The following is a 22,057-nucleotide window of genomic DNA, read 5'->3' as shown; positions in this document are numbered from 1 at the left end:
TATAAGTACATTTTTCGCAACAGTAGTTTGAAAATGATAATTGTAATGCAGTGTGTTTTTGCTGAGAAAGAAAAATTAAGTTTTAGTTAAGTCAAATCTTGAAGGTATGAGTACTTTGAATGTTCTTTTGATTTAGATACTTTATAGAATTTGGTAATTAAAAATCGGATAGAATATTTGAAATATTAAAATTTAACATTTCATTTAATATAACATTTTAATACAATATTAAATAGTTTTCTGTTGCAATCTTATTTTTTCTGTAGAGTAACGCAAAACATTATAGCCTTATGTTGCTTTAAAAAAAAGGCAGTCCTTTGGCTGCATTGAAACAATATTACTGGCTTTTGACTAATTATCAATAAATAGATAATAATGATAATTAGGATATAGTCACAGTTAATCATTAATACTCATAAATATATAATTTTCACTCTTATGTACCATTCCTGTAAGATGAATGACAATATGACAAAATGTTAAAAAATTACTGATACTTAAATTTAAGAAATATGGAAAATGAAATTTGAATAATAAATTTGATTGGTTATATAATAGAGAGAAATAAGATAATATTATTTACTAGATTTCTTGATGATTGAATAGTAGCAGAGATATTGAAAGCATGAAATGTCAAACAGTTTGAAATATTGCTTAAATTATCCTAGATTTTTATTTGCATTCTTGGTTGCCATCATATGAAATCAGAAAAACTTTAATATCTATGAATTTTCTATGACATATTAGATGTGAATCTAATTTCTTCAAATTGTGAAGTGCTCAATATCTTTAAGCCGTTTTTATTTTAAGATGCCTAAAAATATTTTCATTACTATGCTACAAGCATTAATAACCCTTCAGCACATGGACTTATTTTAACTTAACTTTTTTGTTAACTTATTAATATTACAAAAGAATGCATTTTATATAAGATTTGCTATATTTTTATGAGCAGGAAAAGACTTTTCGATCAGATTTTCCAGAGTATTCAAAATCCGAGTTACAGTCATTTTCACTATCAATCAGAACACTTGCGAGAAGATCTCTGAATTTATTGTTCACATTCATCTGCTGTTATAGCCATAACATTTAAAGAATCTGAAACACTAATGCATACAGGGGTCAATTTGACCCCAACTCTTCAGTAAGAAATGAGAAATATTAATTGATTTCTGCTATTCAAGTCATCTTCTAGCTCCTTTGTGAAGATATAAACAGTAACAGATGTAAAGTTTTAAAAATTCCTAGAATTCGTAAACAAAAAAGGAGAAAGGATGATTTCAAAAGATCATGTGTGTGGGCTGATAGCTGTAAATTATTTGTATCACAGGTATTGCAAATCAAAAGATGATCATCAAAATTGTAAACCACCTTTGATTAATTGTCAGATGTTAAAGATGGGGAAAGATATTAATATGAATGATAAGCATTAATGATGCTGACATTCATTTCAATGTATTGTGATTATAACTTGCCACAACACTGAGTGGCAGAGATAACCATATATGGTCAAGCTTTTGTTAACTGTTCTTAAGGTAATAGCTGTAAAGGTCTTATTTTAATTTGCATTTTATTTTATATTTATTTATTACAAATAGTTGTAGTTTGTGTACTTTAATCTATAATAAATTTTGCAGTGGTACCTTTTGGCATATCTCGGTTTTTAAATTTGACTAATTTAAATATTAGTAATGAAAAATAATTGAATGTTTACTGGATCAGATTACTGTGACACTAAGGGTCAATTGCCTTCCTCCCCTTCCATCAAGATTGTCTGCTTCTGTGTTGAAGATAAATTAAGATTTTTGTTAGAAAAATCTTCACCATATCAGAAAGGAGTAATGCTAGGTTTCAAGAAATCTGATCGTTCAAATTTAACCTTAGATTTACTGTATTATAAACATTCAGAATAAGTGAACTTTGTCTGAATTTGATTACTGAGCAAAGGTTTACAGGTCTAAAAATCTGCAGAATGATTGACACTTGATTCAGTTACAATCCGTTCAGCCTGTAATTTATGCAACTTCTGGCAGACTAACCTATTGGACAAGTAAATTGGATGTTGTATTTTACTGTTATTTTTGGTTGATTAGCAATAAAACCAGCATGATGATTGAAAATATGTGTAAATTGTTACCTTTATGGACTGTTTTGATTACTTATCTGTGGAGTTATTTGGGAAAATTAGAATATAAATACTATACAAGAGTGGGTAATAGGATAATGCAGCATATGTATAGCCACCTTATGGCTTGTTTTCCTTGTTGCTGAACATGGAAGAAAGGAAATGACATTTTATTCATCCAATGATTTCTTTTTTGGCAGAAAATTTGCATGCTTTTCTAATTTATTATATTTTATTTCATTATGATAATTCCTTTACTAAAATCTGGCTAATCTAATAAAATCATGCAGCTGCCATTGTTACTCTTTTCCAATATAAGTATGCTAGAAAGAATTATTTTGTTTTAACAGAATTGTATGGATACAGCCGAAACCAATTGAGTGAATATAACATGTAAATTATACATACTTAACTTTAGAAATATCTGTTTTTTATGATCTAATTCATTAAGCTATAATTATGCCCATACTGAATTATTACTGATAGCAATTTGACTACAAAATCTAAATATATATGATACAGTAGCATATTATCCCTTAAGTAAGAATTTATTCATGCATTAAACTTGTCAAAAGAATTCATACTTCATAATTACATATTCTTAGATTACGAAATAGAACTATACTGAAATGAAATATAATTTCTTTCTCCCTGTTTGTTGGTTACTTCATAACTAAACTATATAATTCCAAATGCTGCTGAATTTTTAATATCCTATGGATAAAGGTGTATGTATAAAATAATTAATTAAAAAAGAAGTGGTAGAATATTTATATATATTACAATGAAAAAAACTAGTTTTTAAATTGAGTAAAAATACTCATTTTTGATTACAATTAAGTTTGTAATAGCTCCGAGAAGTTCTTAAAAGTGATATTATGTGTTTAAAAAATAAAGACTTGCAAATTCAAATTTGAAAATTAATTACATGTATTTGAATAAAATCTACTAATTTTATAGTGCTAATATTTCATATAAATAAGTACATGAGAAATCAAACTTTTAATTAGTTCATTTTTAAATCAATTTTCATCAGATTATTAATTTTTTAAAAAAGATATCAAAATTGATTTAGTTTACCCTTTATTTTTGTATCCAAATATTTTTGTTATTTGTTATTATTGTGTATCCTTTAGATAAAGGAAATTTTTTCTAATAAACAAAAAATTTTCTTTTCTACTCTGTCGTATCATCTTTCTCCCTCTTTATTTATTTGGACTTTCCCTTTTCTTAGACTACATTTTAAAATTATTTTGATAAGTTTTAAAATATGTTATGCATTTTTAATTCAATTCATTTTAACCATCCTGATTTGGAATTATCAGTTATTACTCAATCAATAAATACTTAGTGTATAAGTTTACGTTCAAGTGATTATCTCTTTTTATTTTTGGCTATTAAATAATATAATATTTCCTGCTTTTAAATATAAGGAATAAATGAATTTTGGCTGTTATATGTAAATTTATATTAAATCCTATTATTTCATCCAGTAAAGAGGGTTGTTTCAATATTAAATATATGCTGTGTCATCTTAGCTGTTGAAGCGGAGGCATGGAGGGGGCACAATTGATTTTTTATGTTTCTGAAATAAACATTTTTTTAATCTTACCTTTTAATAAGTATCAAACTTATGGAAAAATCTGTTTAAACAATTGGAATATTAAAGAGTATTTGCTGCATATAAATATTTCACTATAATTTTTAGTTTTAAAAGAACTTAGAAAGAGAATTGAAAAGTACAAATTATTGCTAAAAATATTTACAAATAGAAATTTATCACAAAAAATCTTTCCAAAATTTTTTTTTAAAGTACTCGTGAAAAAATAACAGTGAATAAGCTATAATTGAGTTTTTATACTTTGATTAACATTCTGAATCGATTTTAAAAATTAAACATTCAATTTCGTTTATTTCATGTAGTGTCTATTTAATTGGCATATGCTTCATTCAATTACATAAAATATTGAATAAAGGAATGTAATAATAACATGCACTTGTTTTGGTTATTATAGTTTGTTATAAGATTTAAATAATAATTTGAAAATTTGTTTCCAATAACAGTATGACATACTTCATTTTAGATTGTTTTTAATTCTTTATTATCCAATATTTCTTGTCATTCTGTAGGATAATTCTTACTGCCTGACACTATACTGATAATTAATTGTTACAAATAATTATTTATTATTATTTAATTATTAAATACTTATATACCTTTAATTAATTATAAAATTATTTTTTAATTTGAGCTAACTTACAGAAATTTTACTCAGCTTCCTTCATTAAAAATTTCTGCTATGGTCTTTGTATTTAACATTTAATTGACTTCAAATAAAATATGAACTTCAAAAAAAAAAAAATGTTTTCATTTCTTTTTCTTGTGTTCCAGAGCTGATTTATAAAAATTTATTCAGCTGCTGCTGAACAGTAAAAAGAGATTATGAGAAGGGGTACTACTTTTATATTTGTTTATGGAAAAAATTTGATGGCTCATTAATTTTTAACAAATTTTTATTTATTATTAAATGTTTATTTTTTGAAAATTTATATTCGTATTTCAGGTTTGCATTAAAAAAAAAATCTGCAGTGGAAAAATTTAAAACTTTTATATTTTTGGAAGGGAGATGTGTTTTGACAGCACTGTCTTCTTTTAACAATAGTTAAAGGAAAAGATGTGCTTTATTACTGCACTTGCACAGTAACAAAAATCAATATTGTTTGAGATTATAATATTCTTTAAAATGCATTCTATCTCTGTAAATAGAGATATAATGGTTTCTTGATCATTTCCCCCAAAGATTCAAAGCTCTAAAATGAACATTTTAAGATTTTATCTAGATATCACATGCAAAATTAAAAAAATTAATGATTTTATTTATATACTGAAACAAAGTTGAGTTTATTACAGTTCTGTAGAACATATATATAAGCCACATCTGAGTACAAGATATCTATCTAACAAGCTGTCCATATTAAAATTTATATGTTAAGCTTTTGTTACTGGTATCCATTTTACATTTAGAAATAATAATGGAGTGAAATAAATTTCTTGTTTGATTAATCATTTATTCTGTTTAATTAATCTTTTATTTTATCCTTTTAAATATAAAGTAATATAAATATATTTCTTTTGTTAGAAACAGATTTTGAATGTAGCTATATATATATGTATATACCCAGTATAAAATTTGTTATCTCTCTTTCCCAGTATAATACATATATAGTATTATACTGGTTAACCAGTATAATACTATGTATTATATAGTATACTATGTATTATAATACTATGTATATACATAGTATATAATACTATGTATTATACTGGGGAAGAGAGATAACAAATTTTTATTTGTGAAGTTCCTTCATTTGATATCTAATGAATTAAAGAATTTTTTTTCCATAAAGAGTACTGACAGGGGGAAAAAAGTTGCAAAAGTATATATTCGGAATTGTGAGGGACCAATTTATGATTTTTTAGAACTTGTGAAGATATTCTTCGAAACTTTAATTTCGAGAACCATAAGGATTTACTTTAGCAGAAGGGATGAATTCACCAATTTTATGATGGATTAAAAAGGCAAACTCTATTGAAAAGTATTATTTGGACTCCTGATTTAGAAAATCAGATTAATTTATGTTATAAAAATGATCAATATATGAGTTTGACTGTATCAGGATTACAAATGCTACTATTGTGTTATCTCAAAAAATATTTTATCGCACCTTCTCTTACTATATATATATATATATATATATATATATATATATATTATATATATATATATATATATATATATATATATATATGTGTGTGTGTGTCTCATGGTTAGCAAAGTCTATTATATAATTTTCTCTTCTTCCTTCTACTTGTATGAGCATCAATGATATTTATTATTATTATTATTATTTATTAACAGAATTTTCCCATTAAGTTTCAATATTTTATCAATAGATTTTTTAAAAAAAATCTTTCTAGAATTTTATATTCTGTTTAAGTCAATAGGAAAGTTAGAAACTGAACTCAAGTATTATGATATTGATCTTGGAATTCATGATCAAATAATATATAAATATGTTGAGCTTTAAGAAAAATATATGGGAATATATTGCTATTCATTATGATTGAAATTTATAAAATAGTTTCTAAAATTGGGCTGAAAAAATTATTGTCCCTTTCTGGCTAGATATGATTTTATTATGTTTGATTATCATCAACAGAATTTCAGTTCTGCGTGAATTATTGTGAAGTCATTTATGTTTTACTGTTATTAAAATTAGTATAAATTTGTTATTTTTTTTTCTTTATATAAACCATGAGATATTAGATTCATGTTGATTGTGTTAATAAGTTACCAGTTTTTCATGCTTTTGTATTCTATATTGTATTATTGCTATTCATACAACAATTTCCCCATTTGTAAGATTATTGCATTTTTTTTTTTTTTTTTCCTAATCAGGAGTAGTGTTAAGAATCCACCTGATTGAATCTCATGGTCTTCCTGATGTAGGGGCATAACCTTCTTTATGGAAGGGCAGTGTAATGTTGACTCTTTCAAATTTTTGCCTGATATTAATTTATTTTTTAGTTGAGTAGTTGTTGCATGAACAGAATATAAAAATAGTAATGAAATCTGTAAAGAAAATTTTTTTCTATATAGCTTATTATTGTGGCAGTAAACATTTCAAAAGCAATAATTAATTCTACAACTATTAAATTTAGCTTTAAATTTTGTAATTCTGTTTCCTTAATGAGAACTATTTTAAATTTTACTCAGGCTCATACAAAAGGCAGAAATGTGAACCTATGACCAAATTATAAATCTTGTTGTTGTATTAAAATATAATTCATTATTTGTATATCTCAGTTACTTTTTAAAACAATTTTATAATTTATTTTAGTACATACATAACAAGAGTTTTGCATGTAAGAATATTAGCATATAAGAATATTAGTATATAGTAAGAATACACACAATATATTTAAATAAGAAGAAGCATTAATTTAAATATTTTTAAATAGGCAAAGTAGTTTTGTCTTTTCCCAGATATCCTAGTGGTGTATTTCACATTAAGACACAGAATTATTTACATTATTATAAATAAATATAATACTGCAAAACAACCACAACTATAAATTGGCAAGCTGGTTTTGTTTTATTTGAAAATATGATAAATCAGCTCGTAGTGATAGTAGTTCCTAATTTTGATTTTTGGATACATTTTTTAAACTGTATGATGTAAATCTAATTTTCTTGACCTGCAACTATATATTTAAAGGTCATCGAGCTTTGAAGCCTAATCTGAACATGTTAGTGTGCATATCATTTTTAACAGTTCTCAATGTATTGAATCTGATTTCACATGCATGTGTTGATGATAATGGGGCACGTAGAATTTTTATCAATCTGTTCATTTGAAAATACTTCAGCAATTTGAGAAACATTTTGTTGCAGTTGTAATAATATTCTCCAGTTCAGTTTTTAAATTTTGTTATTTGTTACAGTAGAATGGACAAAAGCAAGATAATCTTCTGTCTTAAAAAATATTGATGATTGTAGCATCAAAGCTTTTATACCTAATAGTGTTCAGGATTCATCTATCTATGTGTACACAGTAAATTTTGTGATGTATCTAGCAAAATAATAATAATAAAAGAATGTTGCCAAAAGAAAGGAAACCGCAAAAATTTCTTCTTGAAGAAAGTTTCCCCCAAACATTTTTTATTGCTCCACCTAAGAAAGGCACATTATCCTCAACAAGGGAGAGAGTTGGCAGGACCCAATAAACCTCCCACTGGCATCACCCCTGTTCCCTGTTATATTTAATTTTTATATCTTAAATGATTTTAGTTTAATACTTAAATAAGTTTTTTTAGAAGCTTTTGATGATTTCAAAATTGCAAATTTTGATTGAAAGTAAAACATTATCTATTTCGCAGGCTTTACTTTTTATAGTGTAGTTTATAGATTCATTCAACTGGCTAGTTTGTTGCTTTTGTGGGAATTTTTGTTTATTATTGTTTAATACAAAGCATACTTTATTATTTCATAAAAGTGATATTATTGTTATTGTGGAATTGATATCATTATTATTATTATTATTTTGCAGATGAGTACCTGGGATCAGTGCTGTAAGCATGGTAAATTTAATGCCAATTTTTCAAAAACTAAGAAAACTGATAAAGATCTAAGAAAAATTGAAAAAGTGAAGAACAGTGAAAATTCAGACTTTCCTGAAAGTAATACATACTTGAATTTTTTTCTTCTGTTATATAAAGCTGTGAAGTTTTCTTATTTGATTTAAATTAGCTTTATTTGAAATGTATTTTCTGTTATTTTCAGTATTTTATTACCGAAACAAAGTTTTGACATTTAATAAAATGAATTTGAGAAGATCATATTTCTTTATGTTCTTATGCTTTTTTTTTTCTCTTCTGCAGATAAAGTTCATACTCCTTATTCACGTGCTAATAAAAAAGAAGAGTTTACTGAAGTAAAGAATGCAACAAATGTGGAAATTCAGTTGTCCTTTTTTGAATTGGGATTAAACAACTGTCTTATAAAATGGATAGAGTCCCTTGGGTTTTCTTCACCTAACAGAGTCCAAAATAAAGTGTTGTACCATTTATCTGAAAGCAGTTCCGAACACATTGTTATTAAAGCTCCAAAGAAATCTGGCAAGACAAGTGCAACCTTAATATGGGTTTTAAATAAATTATTAAATGATAAAAATAAAGAATATCCAAATGCTTTGATGATATGTCCTACATTTGAAATAGCTGATGCAACTTATAAATTTGTTGAACAAATTTCAAAATATTGTGATTTAAAAATATATCCTGCTATGAAAGGGACAAAATTAAGCAGAAGTGACAAAGTGGTAGCTGATTTAGTTATTGCTACTCCTGACAAAGCATTAGAATTATCGAAATTGACTTTTAATCTGAAAAATGCAAAATATCTGATTTTTGATGATGCACATTGCATGAGTGGTGATGTGGGGAATCTGAAAACGGTTTCTCGTGTTTGTTCTTTGTTGTCTTCAAAGTGCACCATTATCTTATGTACATTATTTTGCAATAAAGTGCTAGATAACTTTATTAATAAATTTCTGGTGCAAAATCAAAGGATAGAAATTGAAAATGATGTGGAAAAAGTCACCCCAAAGGAAATATTTATAGTTCATTCCAATAAGGAGGAGAGAGTCAGAGCTTTTATATATTTGGTGAAAAGTAATTCTTTTGAAGGTATGACCATTTTCTTTTATTCTCATATTATTTGTTTATTCAATAATCAATGTTCATGAAAATTTCAAAAAGATAACTTGTAATTTAGAAATTTCAATCAAATGTTAATATCTAAAAGCAAATCTAATTAGCAATTTAAATTTTGAGATTACAAATTCAATATTGATGTAACTTGCTATTGAAATTGAAGTGGATGGTTATGTATAAGCATTGCAGCACTCAATTTTTTTTTTAAATATGTAAAATTAAGGACTCACCTATTTGGCATGATATGTAATAACTAATTTATCTTTATGCAGTTTTAATTTGACTCTTCCAATTTTCAGACAAAATCCTCTTTTTTGTGTAGAATTTTTCCTATCTGAAGTGTAAGTCTCCTATTAAAGGAAAATAGGGTTTTTCATGTTTTGTGTGGTTTGATTGTATTTAAGATAAATGATTTTACCTTTTTCTTTAGATGGAAAAAGTATACTCAACATTGTTAAAAACTAGGTTTGAAATGCATTTCCATCATTGAAAATTTATAGGAAGATTGAAATTTAACATAAGAAAATGAAGGATAAACATTAAAAAAATGACAAAAAACAACCACAAAATTGTAAAATTATTGTATCTGAAGTTGTGGAAAAGTGACCCTTCTTTAGAATGTAACATGGGTAGCTTCAAGAAATACAACTTTTTAAATAATATTAAATACATTGATTTTAATACCGCATTTTATATTAAATATTGAAAATAAAATGTTGGGAAAATGCTGCTTTTCAGCTGTACAAAGTAAAACAACTTTTCTGAGAAATACTATAAATCAGAATATGCTAAATACACTTGTAATGTTCCCAGTAGGTTAAATTTTTCATCACTCAAAAATCTAAGACATGCTTGGTTAACAAGTTTTTTATTTTTGCTGAAATTATATATTTTTTATAGAAATGAAAATTTTTCTGCATATATATTTATTTTTCATGCTTTTTTTTTTTTGGTGTTTGTTTTTGACAAAATCTTTATAAACGAGAGTAAACAATGTACCAAACATGATTAAGAAAATTTGAAATAAAATTTTCAACTAAAACTGGCAATTCTCAATTAAGAATTCTTTATTGAAAATTACCTTCATCAAGCAATAATGTAACTATAGCTTTTTATTATATATTTTCAATTTAAAAAAGACCATAATTAAAATTAGGCAGTCATGCATTAATGTACAGTGCATCATTGTTAAGTTACAGCACTGCTGGGAGGATGGTGCATGTCATCTCTGGGCAGCTGTTTTAAAATGAGAGAAGGTCTAAATCTCTGTGGCCTTTTTATTTATTAAAATTAAGTTTTTATTGAACATCATTCTTGTTAAATTTAAGTTCCAGTTTTAAGTCATTAAACAGTGTTCTTTGTAACCAGGTCCATTCAGTTTCTTTTTGATGAGAATATTTCCCAAAATTTCAGACTCCAGAATATATATATAATGTTTATTCTAGTATTCTGATTGATTGTATATGCTAACAACTTATTCCAAGCAGAAAAAGCTTGAAGATTATAAAAAAAAGTCAGAATAAAAAAAATGAATCTGACCTAAAGACTTTACTTACACAGATTCATTTTTTCATTAATATTTTTATTTTATCCCTCCTTTTATTTATTTTTTTTATACTATAATCTTCAAGCCTTTTTACTTGGAATAAGTTGTGTGTAATCTTTTGTTTTTTAGGTTTTACAGCATTTGCATACACTAATTGCACTGTTTTTGCAGAATTTTTTCTTTTAATTTGGGTTTAAAAAAATGTTTTTTTTAAATTTTTAGATTTTTTCTATATGCTAAACGATTTTCGAAAATTTTTAAATTATTCTAATATATTTGCTATTATTACATTTTAAAATTTTTATAATTAAATTATTAATGGTTGACAGGTGTTTTATAGGTTTAAAAATCCTTTGATTATGGTTTTCTGAACACTACTATTTTTGATTGCTTGTAGATTAATGTTGTCTGCCAGGATTTATTTATATTTATCTTCAATCAAATAGGTCTCTAGCGAAGGTAGTGGTATTTTTATTATATCCACCGATGTACACTGATGAATCAGAAAAACTGATGCACCTACCTAATATCGTGTAGTGCTCCCATGAGCACGCAGAAATGCTGCTAAATGATATGTCATGGATTCGATTGGCATTTAACTGTATACTAGAGGTATTTCACATGATGAAATCCGCAGGGCAGTTCACAAATCTATAGGAATGCGATATGGTGGAGGTTTCTTTTGAACAACACGTTGTAAGACACTGGGGGTTTTGTTGATCAGTTGGAGTGTTTAAAGTTAGAAGAATGTTTCTGGGGTTACTCGGTAGCAATTTTTGACATTTGAGTTGTTGCATTGTTCTGCTGGAATTGTCGAAATGCACAATAGGCACAAATGGGTGAAGGTCAATGTACAAGATGCTTACATGCCTGTTACTTGTCAGAGTCATCTCTTGACATATCAGGGGTTCCATATAACGCCAACTGCACACACTCCATACCATCTCGGAGATTCCACTGTTGACATCCATGGATTTATGAGGTTATCTCCATGTCTATACACGCCCATCCACGCGATAGAGTTGGAAACGAGATTTATCAGACAAGGCTACGTGTTTCGAGACATCAACAGTCCAATAACGATGTTGGCGGTCCCAGGCAAGCTGTAAAGTTTTGAGACATACTGTCAGAATGGTACACGAGTGGACTTTAGTCTCTAAAAACCCATATCAATGATGGTCTGTTGATTAGTTCGCACTCTGACATTTGTTGATACCCCAGCAATGAAATCCACTGCAGTTTGAGAAAGTGTTGCTCGTCTATCTGCCTTAAACATTCTCGTCAGTCGTCGATGATCCCGTTCTTTCAAGATCTAATATCCGACATTGATAAGGTCAGAAAAGGATGTTTTGCCCAAAATTCGATATTCATGGTACACTCCTGAAATTGTCGTACTCAGAAAATCCAATTACTTCTTCGAAGATGCTATATTCTATCTCTAGTGTATCGGCTTTAACGCCACGTTCCAAATCACTTAAATGATTCTTGCAAATCACTTAATCATCACTTAATGATAAATCACTCTTGATAATCTGCCATTGTAGCAGCAAGAATTGATTCAATAGCTTTGCAAGACGCTTATTGTCTTATGTCGGCGTGGCCGACCACATCATGTTGCACTAATTGGTTGTATAGCTCCTTTATTTCCATATGCACGCCTGTTTCTGTTTTTCTAGATCGTCAGTGTTGTGGTTAATTGTCTGCTGAAGTGATGATAATCTTGAGGGTTAATGAAATAATGAATGAAACAAAATTTAAAATATAGAAGGGCAGTGTGTCTAAACTAATTCGGGGTTCGGATTAGGTATTGTAAACTGTTTGTTGATTCTCAGGTTAAAGGAATTTTAAAGTGTAGTTTCAGTTATAGTAGAAGTTTGAATATAATCTGAACATTAAAATTAAAATTGTAACGATGTATTTTTTGTTATTATAGTATTTTGGTTATTTAAATTTACTGTAAAATCTGAAAATGTTCATAACTGTTAGAGAAAAAGCGACAGTTCTCATTATGATATAATTTAGAAGATCAAGAAAAATCCAGCATATAACAAAATAGCGACGTAAGATACTAAGTAGGAAAATATAAGATTCTTTTGCTTAGATATTTCAATTACAATATAATATCAGTAATTTATGATTATTTTGTTTTCGCTTTTTGTTTTCAGTCGTTTTTTTCTTCTTCTGTTTTTTCCTTTAATTATGTTCCATTACAAATCCTTGAATATGGTATTACATCAAAAGCATTCCATTAAAAAAAAAAAAATAGAAAATTCTAATTTTAAAGTGTCTTAGGCAAGAGCAATTCGTTTTACTTTGATTGTCATTTGATACAAAAAAAAAAAAAATAAAATAATACAGCTCCATAGTTCTGTCAAACATAATGAAGATTGTAACCTTTGGAAATAACTCTTTTTTTTTTTTTTGGTAGTTTGTATCAACTGCTATGAAAGTGGTCACCTGATCACCTGGCGAAGTTGTAAAGCAGTTTCTAAAATCAAGACCCTCCAACAACTTAAAAGAAATCAATGCCCAAATTACAAGCAATTGCAAGTGAAGAAATGTCACTGTACCTGTCCAATCCGTTTCCTCACTTGATGACCCGAACACTCAGGATTGCAACTAACTTAAAGAAATGTTGGAAGCTATTAAAGAAATTAAAATGGTCTTTCAAGAATTCCTTGGACTACTTAAAGCTGCCAAATTCGCAAGAAGCACAAATAAAATCGAAGAAAAGTAATTAATCATCCTTAACACTCTGATCGTATAATTTTTCTCTGGCAGAGTATCTCCTGTTAATTCTTAGATGGAAGATACTCTGTTAGTTAGGCCCTTCATTAGTCATCTCTCCCGTTAGACCTCCGTTAGTCACTCTTTCCCTTGCTTTCTACTGCCGCTCTGATTGGTTCTTCCATTTACCCTCTAATTTTTCTCCCGAATTATAGGTTTCCTTCCATTTCGATGCAGTCTTCGTAGAAAGCTTCTTTTTCTCTTCAATCCTCTTAACAATTCTTCTTTCCCATTAGCTCTCCCTACATTGTTTTGTAGCTCCCACACTTGACTCCACCTTTTTTCAGTTGGAATAGCCGACATTTAACATTATGTAAAACTCCTTCCTTCTTTATTTCTCTCTTTTTTTTATTTTCTTTTTCTCATTTTCAATTATCTAAGTATTCTTGTTATGTAATCACTGATTTAATTTCGTTTACATTCAACATTTATTATATAAATGTTTGTTGTGCATTTTCTTTTGTCTAAACAGTAGTAATGTTCGGAAGTTAAGAACATTCAAGTTCATACATTTCGTCAATCCTCCCGCGCGTTATCTGAAAAATATTGTTGAATTTTATTTTATTTTTTATGATTAGCATTTCTTTTCTATATTTCTCTTCCAAGTCCAGTTTCCACATTGTATTTCACATGGTTGTTCGTTATTGATATCATGCAATTGCATAACCTGTTGCTTGTGTTGCGACGACTGACTTGGAAACCAGTTTTTGCCAAAATCTTGTTTGGAAAATGTGAGATCTCTAAATTTGCTTCTCGAGATATGAGGAATTTTCCAGAAAATTCGATTTCTTACCTTGCCGGACTATAAAAAGCGATCGATTGTTCTGGATGTTAGTTTCAGAGTTGGCCGAGGGATTGAACGTGGCAAAGCCTTGTGAGCCCGGCAATATCTGTGATTTATGTTATTTTATAGATTGTATTGAGGTTGAGTTTTACAGTTACAAAAACAGGCTTCTTCAGACATTTAAATATCTGACTTTATACTGTAATTACAATTATTTTTAATTCAAGGAACCTGTGTTATCATTTACGCTTCCATTTAGAACTGGAAGATGGCACGTAGTACCAACAATTAGTGTACAAAAGTGGGGTTGGATTTTCTTGTGAATGTTTGTGACCATACCTTTGGAACATAAATTGGTGAACTTATGATTCCAAAGCCGCACAAGAACAATTGACTGAGATGAAAGCGGGGTAAGTTGAAATGAAGGCAGAACACTTGAAAACAAGACAGACATTTCAGGACTTCTAGCTACAAGCAAAATGTAACGTCAAGTTAAAAAGTAAAATATGCGGGCTGAAAACAGGATTTAAGGCAGATATGGAAAATGTTGAAACAAAATTTCAAGAAGTTGAAAAGAAAATTGAAGCTTTAAAAGTCGGTTCAAACGTCCTTTTCTAAAAGCTACAAAATGCAGTTTTGCGTCCCATCTTGAAATTATTAACTTTCGATGAACAAACACCATGGTGTGGGTTTAAAATTCAATTTGACGTCGTGTGTTATTACAATAAATGGACAACTAGACTTGGATCATCCCATCTTTCCGTGAACCATCAGCAGAAATCCTTCGAATAGAAATTCTTTGGATAAGTTAAATAATTTACCAGCAATTGAAAAAGCTCTTAAACGGCATTACGGAGAATGACACTAAACAGATTATTTCCGAACAGAGATGAGGGCACGTCATCAAAAGACAGGAAAGAACTTGCAACAGATAGCGAGCGGTTGATTAAATTTTCCCTGTGTCGATGCTTCCGAAATCCTGGCCGCACAATATTTCATGGATGCCATCTGTATAGAGGACACATAACAAGCTACGCATCTGATGGATGCCAAGGGTCTGAAATAAGCACTTTTATTTGCGATAAAATACGAGTCGTGATATAAGTTTTCTGAAAAATCAGATAAATTCGGACAACTAGAATGGAAGATGCGAATCCCGCGAACTAGACATCATTGGAAACTCGAATTCGTAGATTGGAAAATTTGTTGAGAAAATGTAGAGACAATGTAAATGGAGACTCGACGATGTACAAACACCACTTACTGGAATTATCTGCGTTATGCAATCAGAAAAGACATACCTAAAGAAATTGTCCTGCTGGTATTTTAGCCCAAAGTAACGATAAGTCAGGAAAACTAATCAAAGGCTGTCTTGCGAGTCGAATGCCACTTTCACTAAAAGGTGTCCTTGTAAAACAATTTAAAATTTTCATTCTGAGTAGCGAAAGAATGGACAACATGAAGAAGGTTTTATAGACATTCCAATATTTCTTGTTTGATGTTGATAGCAAATAAGACAGGTGATGCGATAAAATTAAAATACTGCAACATCTGTTATATACATCTTCTATTATTTCACTGAGGACTGTCACAGGTGCTCAAACGACAGTCCATGAAAAACTTGAGGTGATCTTCAGATGATTTAAAAGAACATTCATGCGTCAAGTCGCCAATGTAATGCATTCTGGTCCTAGACTTTTTATGGAAAAATTATTTTACTGTGGACATTCAAAAAAATGAAATTAGCATAAAAACCGAAGTGATATCATTACTGTCAACTGTAATTGAATATTCAAAATTTCGTTAAAAAAAAAAAGAAAATTATAACACCCACTCATTCAGAATTTTTCTTCCTACCGTTTTTAAATCTCATCGACCTTACTGATATGCAAAAAAAGACGCTTCAGCTTCACTTCCATAGAAATTTTTTTTTTTACAACTGCCTCGCTTGTAGACTTGTAAAGGAGCTCCATCCCAGTCAGAACTATAAACCTCAATAAAAGACCAAAAATTAGCATTTTCTACTTCTCTAGTAACACCCTAGAAGTAAAATGCATTCAGTACATCCTGATTGATTTGAGTGGATAGAAAGAAACAACTTGCAGCAGTCAAAAAGCTACTCTATGAATTTCCTAATTTAATTTTTGATGCATGTATACTTGCAAATATTACCTAAGAGACCATTAAGCAGCACACAAAAATCTTCAGAAGTAAAGGAGTTCAGCGATTGATTAAGAAGGTGAATGACAATAATGTTACCAAAATTCGTCTTTATCTAAGGTTTCTGTTGTATTGATCAACAAGTGCAGGCTACCTGGATTGCAGAAAACTGATAGATGTGACAAAGAAGACAGTTATCCATTATTTCGTAAGGATAAATCATCTAAGGTTAAGGACATCTTAAATGCCTTGAGTGGGAATAAGTGGTTTTCGACACTGGATCTGAAGAACGAGATGAAGTTTTCTCCGAATACCAAGAGAAGATGGCTTTTGCCACCCGACAAGGATTTTGGTTATTTAAAGTATGGTCGTCATAATGTCTCTGAAACTTTTGAAAGTTATATGCTGTGCTATCTATTATTTATTTATTTTATCTATGCCATCTATTTTTAAAGCTATGCTATCTATTCTACGTGGGCTGACCACGTAAGCCTGACAGATGTATTTGGACGATATCATTATGGTGGGACATACGTTCGAAGGACATTTCGGTAACGTCCACAAAGTTTTTCCAGAAATTGGAAGTTACTAATTTAAAACTCAATCTAGAAAAGAAATAACCTATCTTGATTATATATTTGTAGGTGTAAGGACTGATTCGGTGAAAATTATTGCAGGAAAAGATTGACTCCTTCCAGAAACAATTCAAAACCTTCATATTTTTCTGGGACTATTTGCTTACTACCATCAATTTCTAAAAGATTTATCAGCCATAGCGAACTCTTTAAATAGATTTTTCATAAAAACACAGTTTAACGCGGTAGACGAATGTGAAAGATCGTTTAATTATTTAAATCAGATTTTAACAACAGCACCAATTTTGACCTATCCTCAAACATAGACTATTTATGCCGGATACCGATGCTTGCAATAATGGAATTGGAATCGTGCTTTCCCCCTTGTTTGTTAAGGAATAGCTTGTTTTGTAGTCTTGTTTGTAGCATCTGTTTTTCTAAGAGTTTGGGAAAACAGAGAGAAATTATTATATAACCAGAAAGTAATTTCCATGGTTTCTTAAAATCAGTGCAGCATATTTCCATCATTATCTGTATGGCAAATGTTTTCTGTGATAGGTTTGCCACGCCATCGGGAGAACCTGTGAAACCGGGAAAACACAAGCAATTTGAAAATCGTGTAAAAAGATAAGGAAACTGCTGAGAAATTTGAACATTTTCATAAAAACCGGGAAAATACAGGGAATTTTATGTTTCTTAGTTATTTTTTTTCCCATCTAAAAAATGCCGAACTCGCAAGGTTTCAAGAATAAAAGATAATAGTCATAGCTTCCAAAAACGAAATTCATTCGCGATTTTGCAGTGCAGAAACTCAATTTTTCTATTCTCTCCCCTTTTTATCTTTATAGATGATTAGTTCAGTTTCGATTTGCAGAAAAGAACAACAGTATCGCAATAATGGAATTGGAATCGTGCTTTCCCCCTTGTTTGTTAAGGAATAGCTTGTTTTGTAGTCTTGTTTGTAGCATCTGTTTTTCTAAGAGTTTGGGAAAACAGAGAGAAATTATTATATAACCAGAAAGTAATTTCCATGGTTTCTTAAAATCAGTGCAGCATATTTCCATCATTATCTGTATGGCAAATGTTTTCTGTGATAGGTTTGCCACGCCATCGGGAGAACCTGTGAAACCGGGAAAACACAAGCAATTTGAAAATCGTGTAAAAAGATAAGGAAACTGCTGAGAAATTTGAACATTTTCATAAAAACCGGGAAAATACAGGGAATTTTATGTTTCTTAGTTATTTTTTTTCCCATCTAAAAAATGCCGAACTCGCAAGGTTTCAAGAATAAAAGATAATAGTCATAGCTTCCAAAAACGAAATTCATTCGCGATTTTGCAGTGCAGAAACTCAATTTTTCTATTCTCTCCCCTTTTTATCTTTATAGATGATTAGTTCAGTTTCGATTTGCGATACTGTTGTTCTTTTCTATAATATTCCCAAATTGTAACTAATGAGCTTGCGCAAGACTTCTGTAACTTCTTGAAAGAATATAATACATATCTCTGGCGAGAATAACAGCAGTGAGTAGTATGGAGATGATGGCTCTCAGATAAAAAGGAATGCTATGTTAAATCAGCAATAGTTAGGAAATGAACAGGGTCCAAATGGTAGTGTGTCATGCTTGTTTGTCGAAACGATTGAAATACTTCAGCTAAAACAATTGTATCTGTATTTTGATACAATTCAATGTAATCTTGAAAATTTTTACAATGAAATTCTTGGTAAACCCTCAGTGCGTGTTTGTATTCTTTTTTTGTTATGTTCGAATTCGTCAAAATGTTAAAGAAAGCTTCATGAGGTGGAAATGTCTTTTGTTTTAGAATAACTTTTGATGAAAAATAGCTATAAGGAAAAATTCCTTTTTGTTTGAGTAAGTTTCTATTTGTTTTGTTTTGGAAAAAAGAATCAAAGATGTCAACCGATGTTTAGAAGTTTTCAAAATTTCTACAAGAGAAGATAAGGAGGAATCAAAAAATGCGTACGAATCAATAAATTTAATGTAATTATCGAAGGTAAAACTAGTAAATTTTTGACTATTCGTCGGAATTATATCAATCTGATGCGTGAATTTTGAAGACATGTTTTAACAATAAGTGGGAATCGTATCCCTTAAGGTTGTGAATGACTACAGGAATGAAATGACTTCATTTTAAATTTAAATTACATGAATTGTGACAGAAACCTCTAAATATGCCTGAAACATGGCAATGATCTCGGACAATGCGATCACTCGGTTCAAATTTTAACTTGCATATGTAACATGTGCTAGGCTTTTCCATTGGTATATTTTCCTCGATCATTGGTTTATTGCATGATTGTTTTTTAAATAAAGATTTTGCTAATTTTTTTATTGTTTTTAAAAATATTAGTACTGGATTTTCTCCTCAATAGAATTTGTGATATATTATTTCATTTTTTATATTAATTGCTATTAATGCGAGACTGATTGGTTCGTGATGCTCTAGGTTAGCTGAAAAACTGAGAGGTATTAGGTAAAACAGTAGATATATTTTTCGTTATACATTCAAAATCCGCATACAAAATAAAAGGGTGGAACAATATTTTGTAAATGCTAGTAAATTTTACAGTGTTTATTTTAGGCGGTGATAGTTTCTGGGGGCATTTTGGCAACACACTCGTGTATGATCTACATGCTATTTCGCCTCTGAAATCCAATCAGACATCGCGAGCAATAATGGTGAATCCCTTTTTTGGTGTTTAATAGACGATTTAGATTTTTAATTAAGAAGTAATTCTCTTTATACAGAATTAAATTTATTTCCGAACCCGACTTTTTATTACTGATATAAATGGGAAAAACTTCTTCGTCATAAGTAAAAATATTTATTTTTAAACTGCTTATCCTTTCAGAATACTTTGTTAGAGAGTTTCATGGGGAAGCTTACATTTTTCAATTTTAAGTATTTTATTTTTGTAACTGCTTGGAGCATTAGAATTTTTTTCAGGAGGAAAGAGATGAGCTAAACAACTATATATGAAGCATTTGTGTTCATCGCAACGTATATTTAGAAGAATTTTTTTGTAAGCAGTCAGGTAATTTTATAATACCGCAACCTCCCCGCGGTTCTCTGTACTGTCCGATATTAATAACCCACCCACTACCGTTTCGGATATATGTTTCAATGGAATTGAACTTTAGCTTTTAACTTTACTTTTTATTTGGTTATATGATATTATGTGTTCAGCAAATGAACAGAAGTAAGCGTTTTGTAGTAAATTATCAGGATGAGTATCTTTAATAAATTTAATGCTTATGCATATTAAAAGACTAAAAGGTAGGTTTTGCTCTAATAAGAGTAAGAAAATGTTTTCTCGAATTTCATTATACAAGTTGTAGGGATCAGAGTGTATCGGTAAGCTGAAATATAACCTCTAAAACTTGATTCTATTCTATTAAACGACATTCTAAAATGATGAATGTAGGGAAAAATTGTCAACTTAGTTTAATTTTTTAACTCATGAATGTCAATTTTTCTTTATATGTTCTGCGAACATATTTATTGACTTTTTTAAAGCTCCCAACTGATCAAGATTCATGTTGAATCTGTTCTTTGTTTCATCTCCAACATTCTTTGGAAAGCAAGATAATAGGATTTTCTGTATTCCTTGATGCTGATGTTAATCCCTTTCCCTAGGTAAGCACTTATTTGGGAATGAGCTTTTTTTTCTTCTGTCGGATCAGAAAAAATTATACTCGAAATTCTTTGCTTTTTTGATGGACTCCTCTTTTTTCTCATCGCTTGATTTTCTTTTAGCTATCAGAAAAGGGATAACATTTTGAAATTAAATCTAAAGATACAAAATCTAATGATTTTACATTTTACCATTATGTTTTTCTTTGGGAATTTAAAAATCTAAAGTCTAAATTGACTTATAAAATCAAATCTAATTTACTGCTTGTATGCTTTTCCTTGGAAGGAAGAGAAAATTACTGCTTGCCGTCTGAATCGCTATCAGTTAAGCCTATTGGTGAGTGTGAAAATTCAGCGTTATTTTTAAAAAAATATGTTATACATGCTTAGCAATCTAAAAAGAATATGAAAATGCAATCACTTACTGATGCTCGCTTTTTGACTGTCCATGATAACTGAGTAGTACTTAAATACACGCACTCTGAAGAAGATGAAGTCTCCAACAAGATCGGCAGTATATATACAAAGGGTTATGTAACTTGTATTTATACCCCTGTTTATATAAGTGGGAATGGAATAATTGTTTATTATCTGTGGAATTTCCCAGGAACGCCTTGTTCTGCCTGAACTGATGACCTTAAAGTAATTTTAAAGTAATTTAATCGTATGTACATTTTCCTAACCTTAACCCACTTTCACTACCTTGAGAATAAAAGAACGTAATTTTATGGTGATATAGGATATTACGCAAAACATATTGATGTAGCGAAGCAAAATGAGACAGACGCAATGATACAGTTAAATTATATTTTTATTCAGGATTGTTAAAATATTACATCGAGTGGTACAATCAGTTTCTTCGTGTTGCTCATGCATGTAGAACATCGATTCATTGATGATGTTACATTAAATGACAGTAAGTGCAGCTTAGTATTACAATTATCTGTTGAGTTTATAATGCTGAGCTATTCTCAGCTTCTTAGCTGTATAGTTAGGTATTTACATTTATTTTCTTTGAAGTTGTCAACAATTCCATTGCAGATCTTTGAATCATGAGTAACTGATTCGCCGAAGTTCGCTTTGTATTACGTTTTACAATCAAATGTCTGTCGATAATTCATAGCAGAACCGTTATAGAGTTCTCTGAC

At 29.4% G+C, this 22,057-nt stretch overlaps 1 protein-coding gene across 4 annotated transcripts in view; it reads left to right on the top strand.

Annotated features, from left to right (window-relative positions):
* The window catches only part of LOC129958702 (ATP-dependent RNA helicase DDX19A-like), a 90,361-nt gene that overhangs the window by 48,412 nt on the left and 19,892 nt on the right, over positions 1 to 22,057 (top strand). For 3 of the 4 annotated variants that reach the window (XM_056071351.1, XM_056071349.1, XM_056071350.1), the window contains exons 2-3: positions 8,237 to 8,366; positions 8,568 to 9,374. In XM_056071351.1, the coding sequence (XP_055927326.1) occupies positions 8,237 to 8,366; positions 8,568 to 9,374 (937 nt within the window). Of the gene's footprint in view, positions 1 to 8,236; positions 8,367 to 8,567; positions 9,375 to 13,375; positions 13,681 to 22,057 lie in introns of all 4 variants that reach the window. The other variant, XR_008783286.1, reaches the window with a different exon arrangement.

The sequence above is a fragment of the Argiope bruennichi genome, chromosome X1 (genome assembly GCF_947563725.1).
Source record: "Argiope bruennichi chromosome X1, qqArgBrue1.1, whole genome shotgun sequence".
Lineage (NCBI taxonomy): Eukaryota > Metazoa > Arthropoda > Arachnida > Araneae > Araneidae > Argiope > Argiope bruennichi.
The sequence above is the reverse complement of the archived record's forward strand: the minus strand, read 5'-3'. Positions and strand labels throughout refer to the sequence as shown.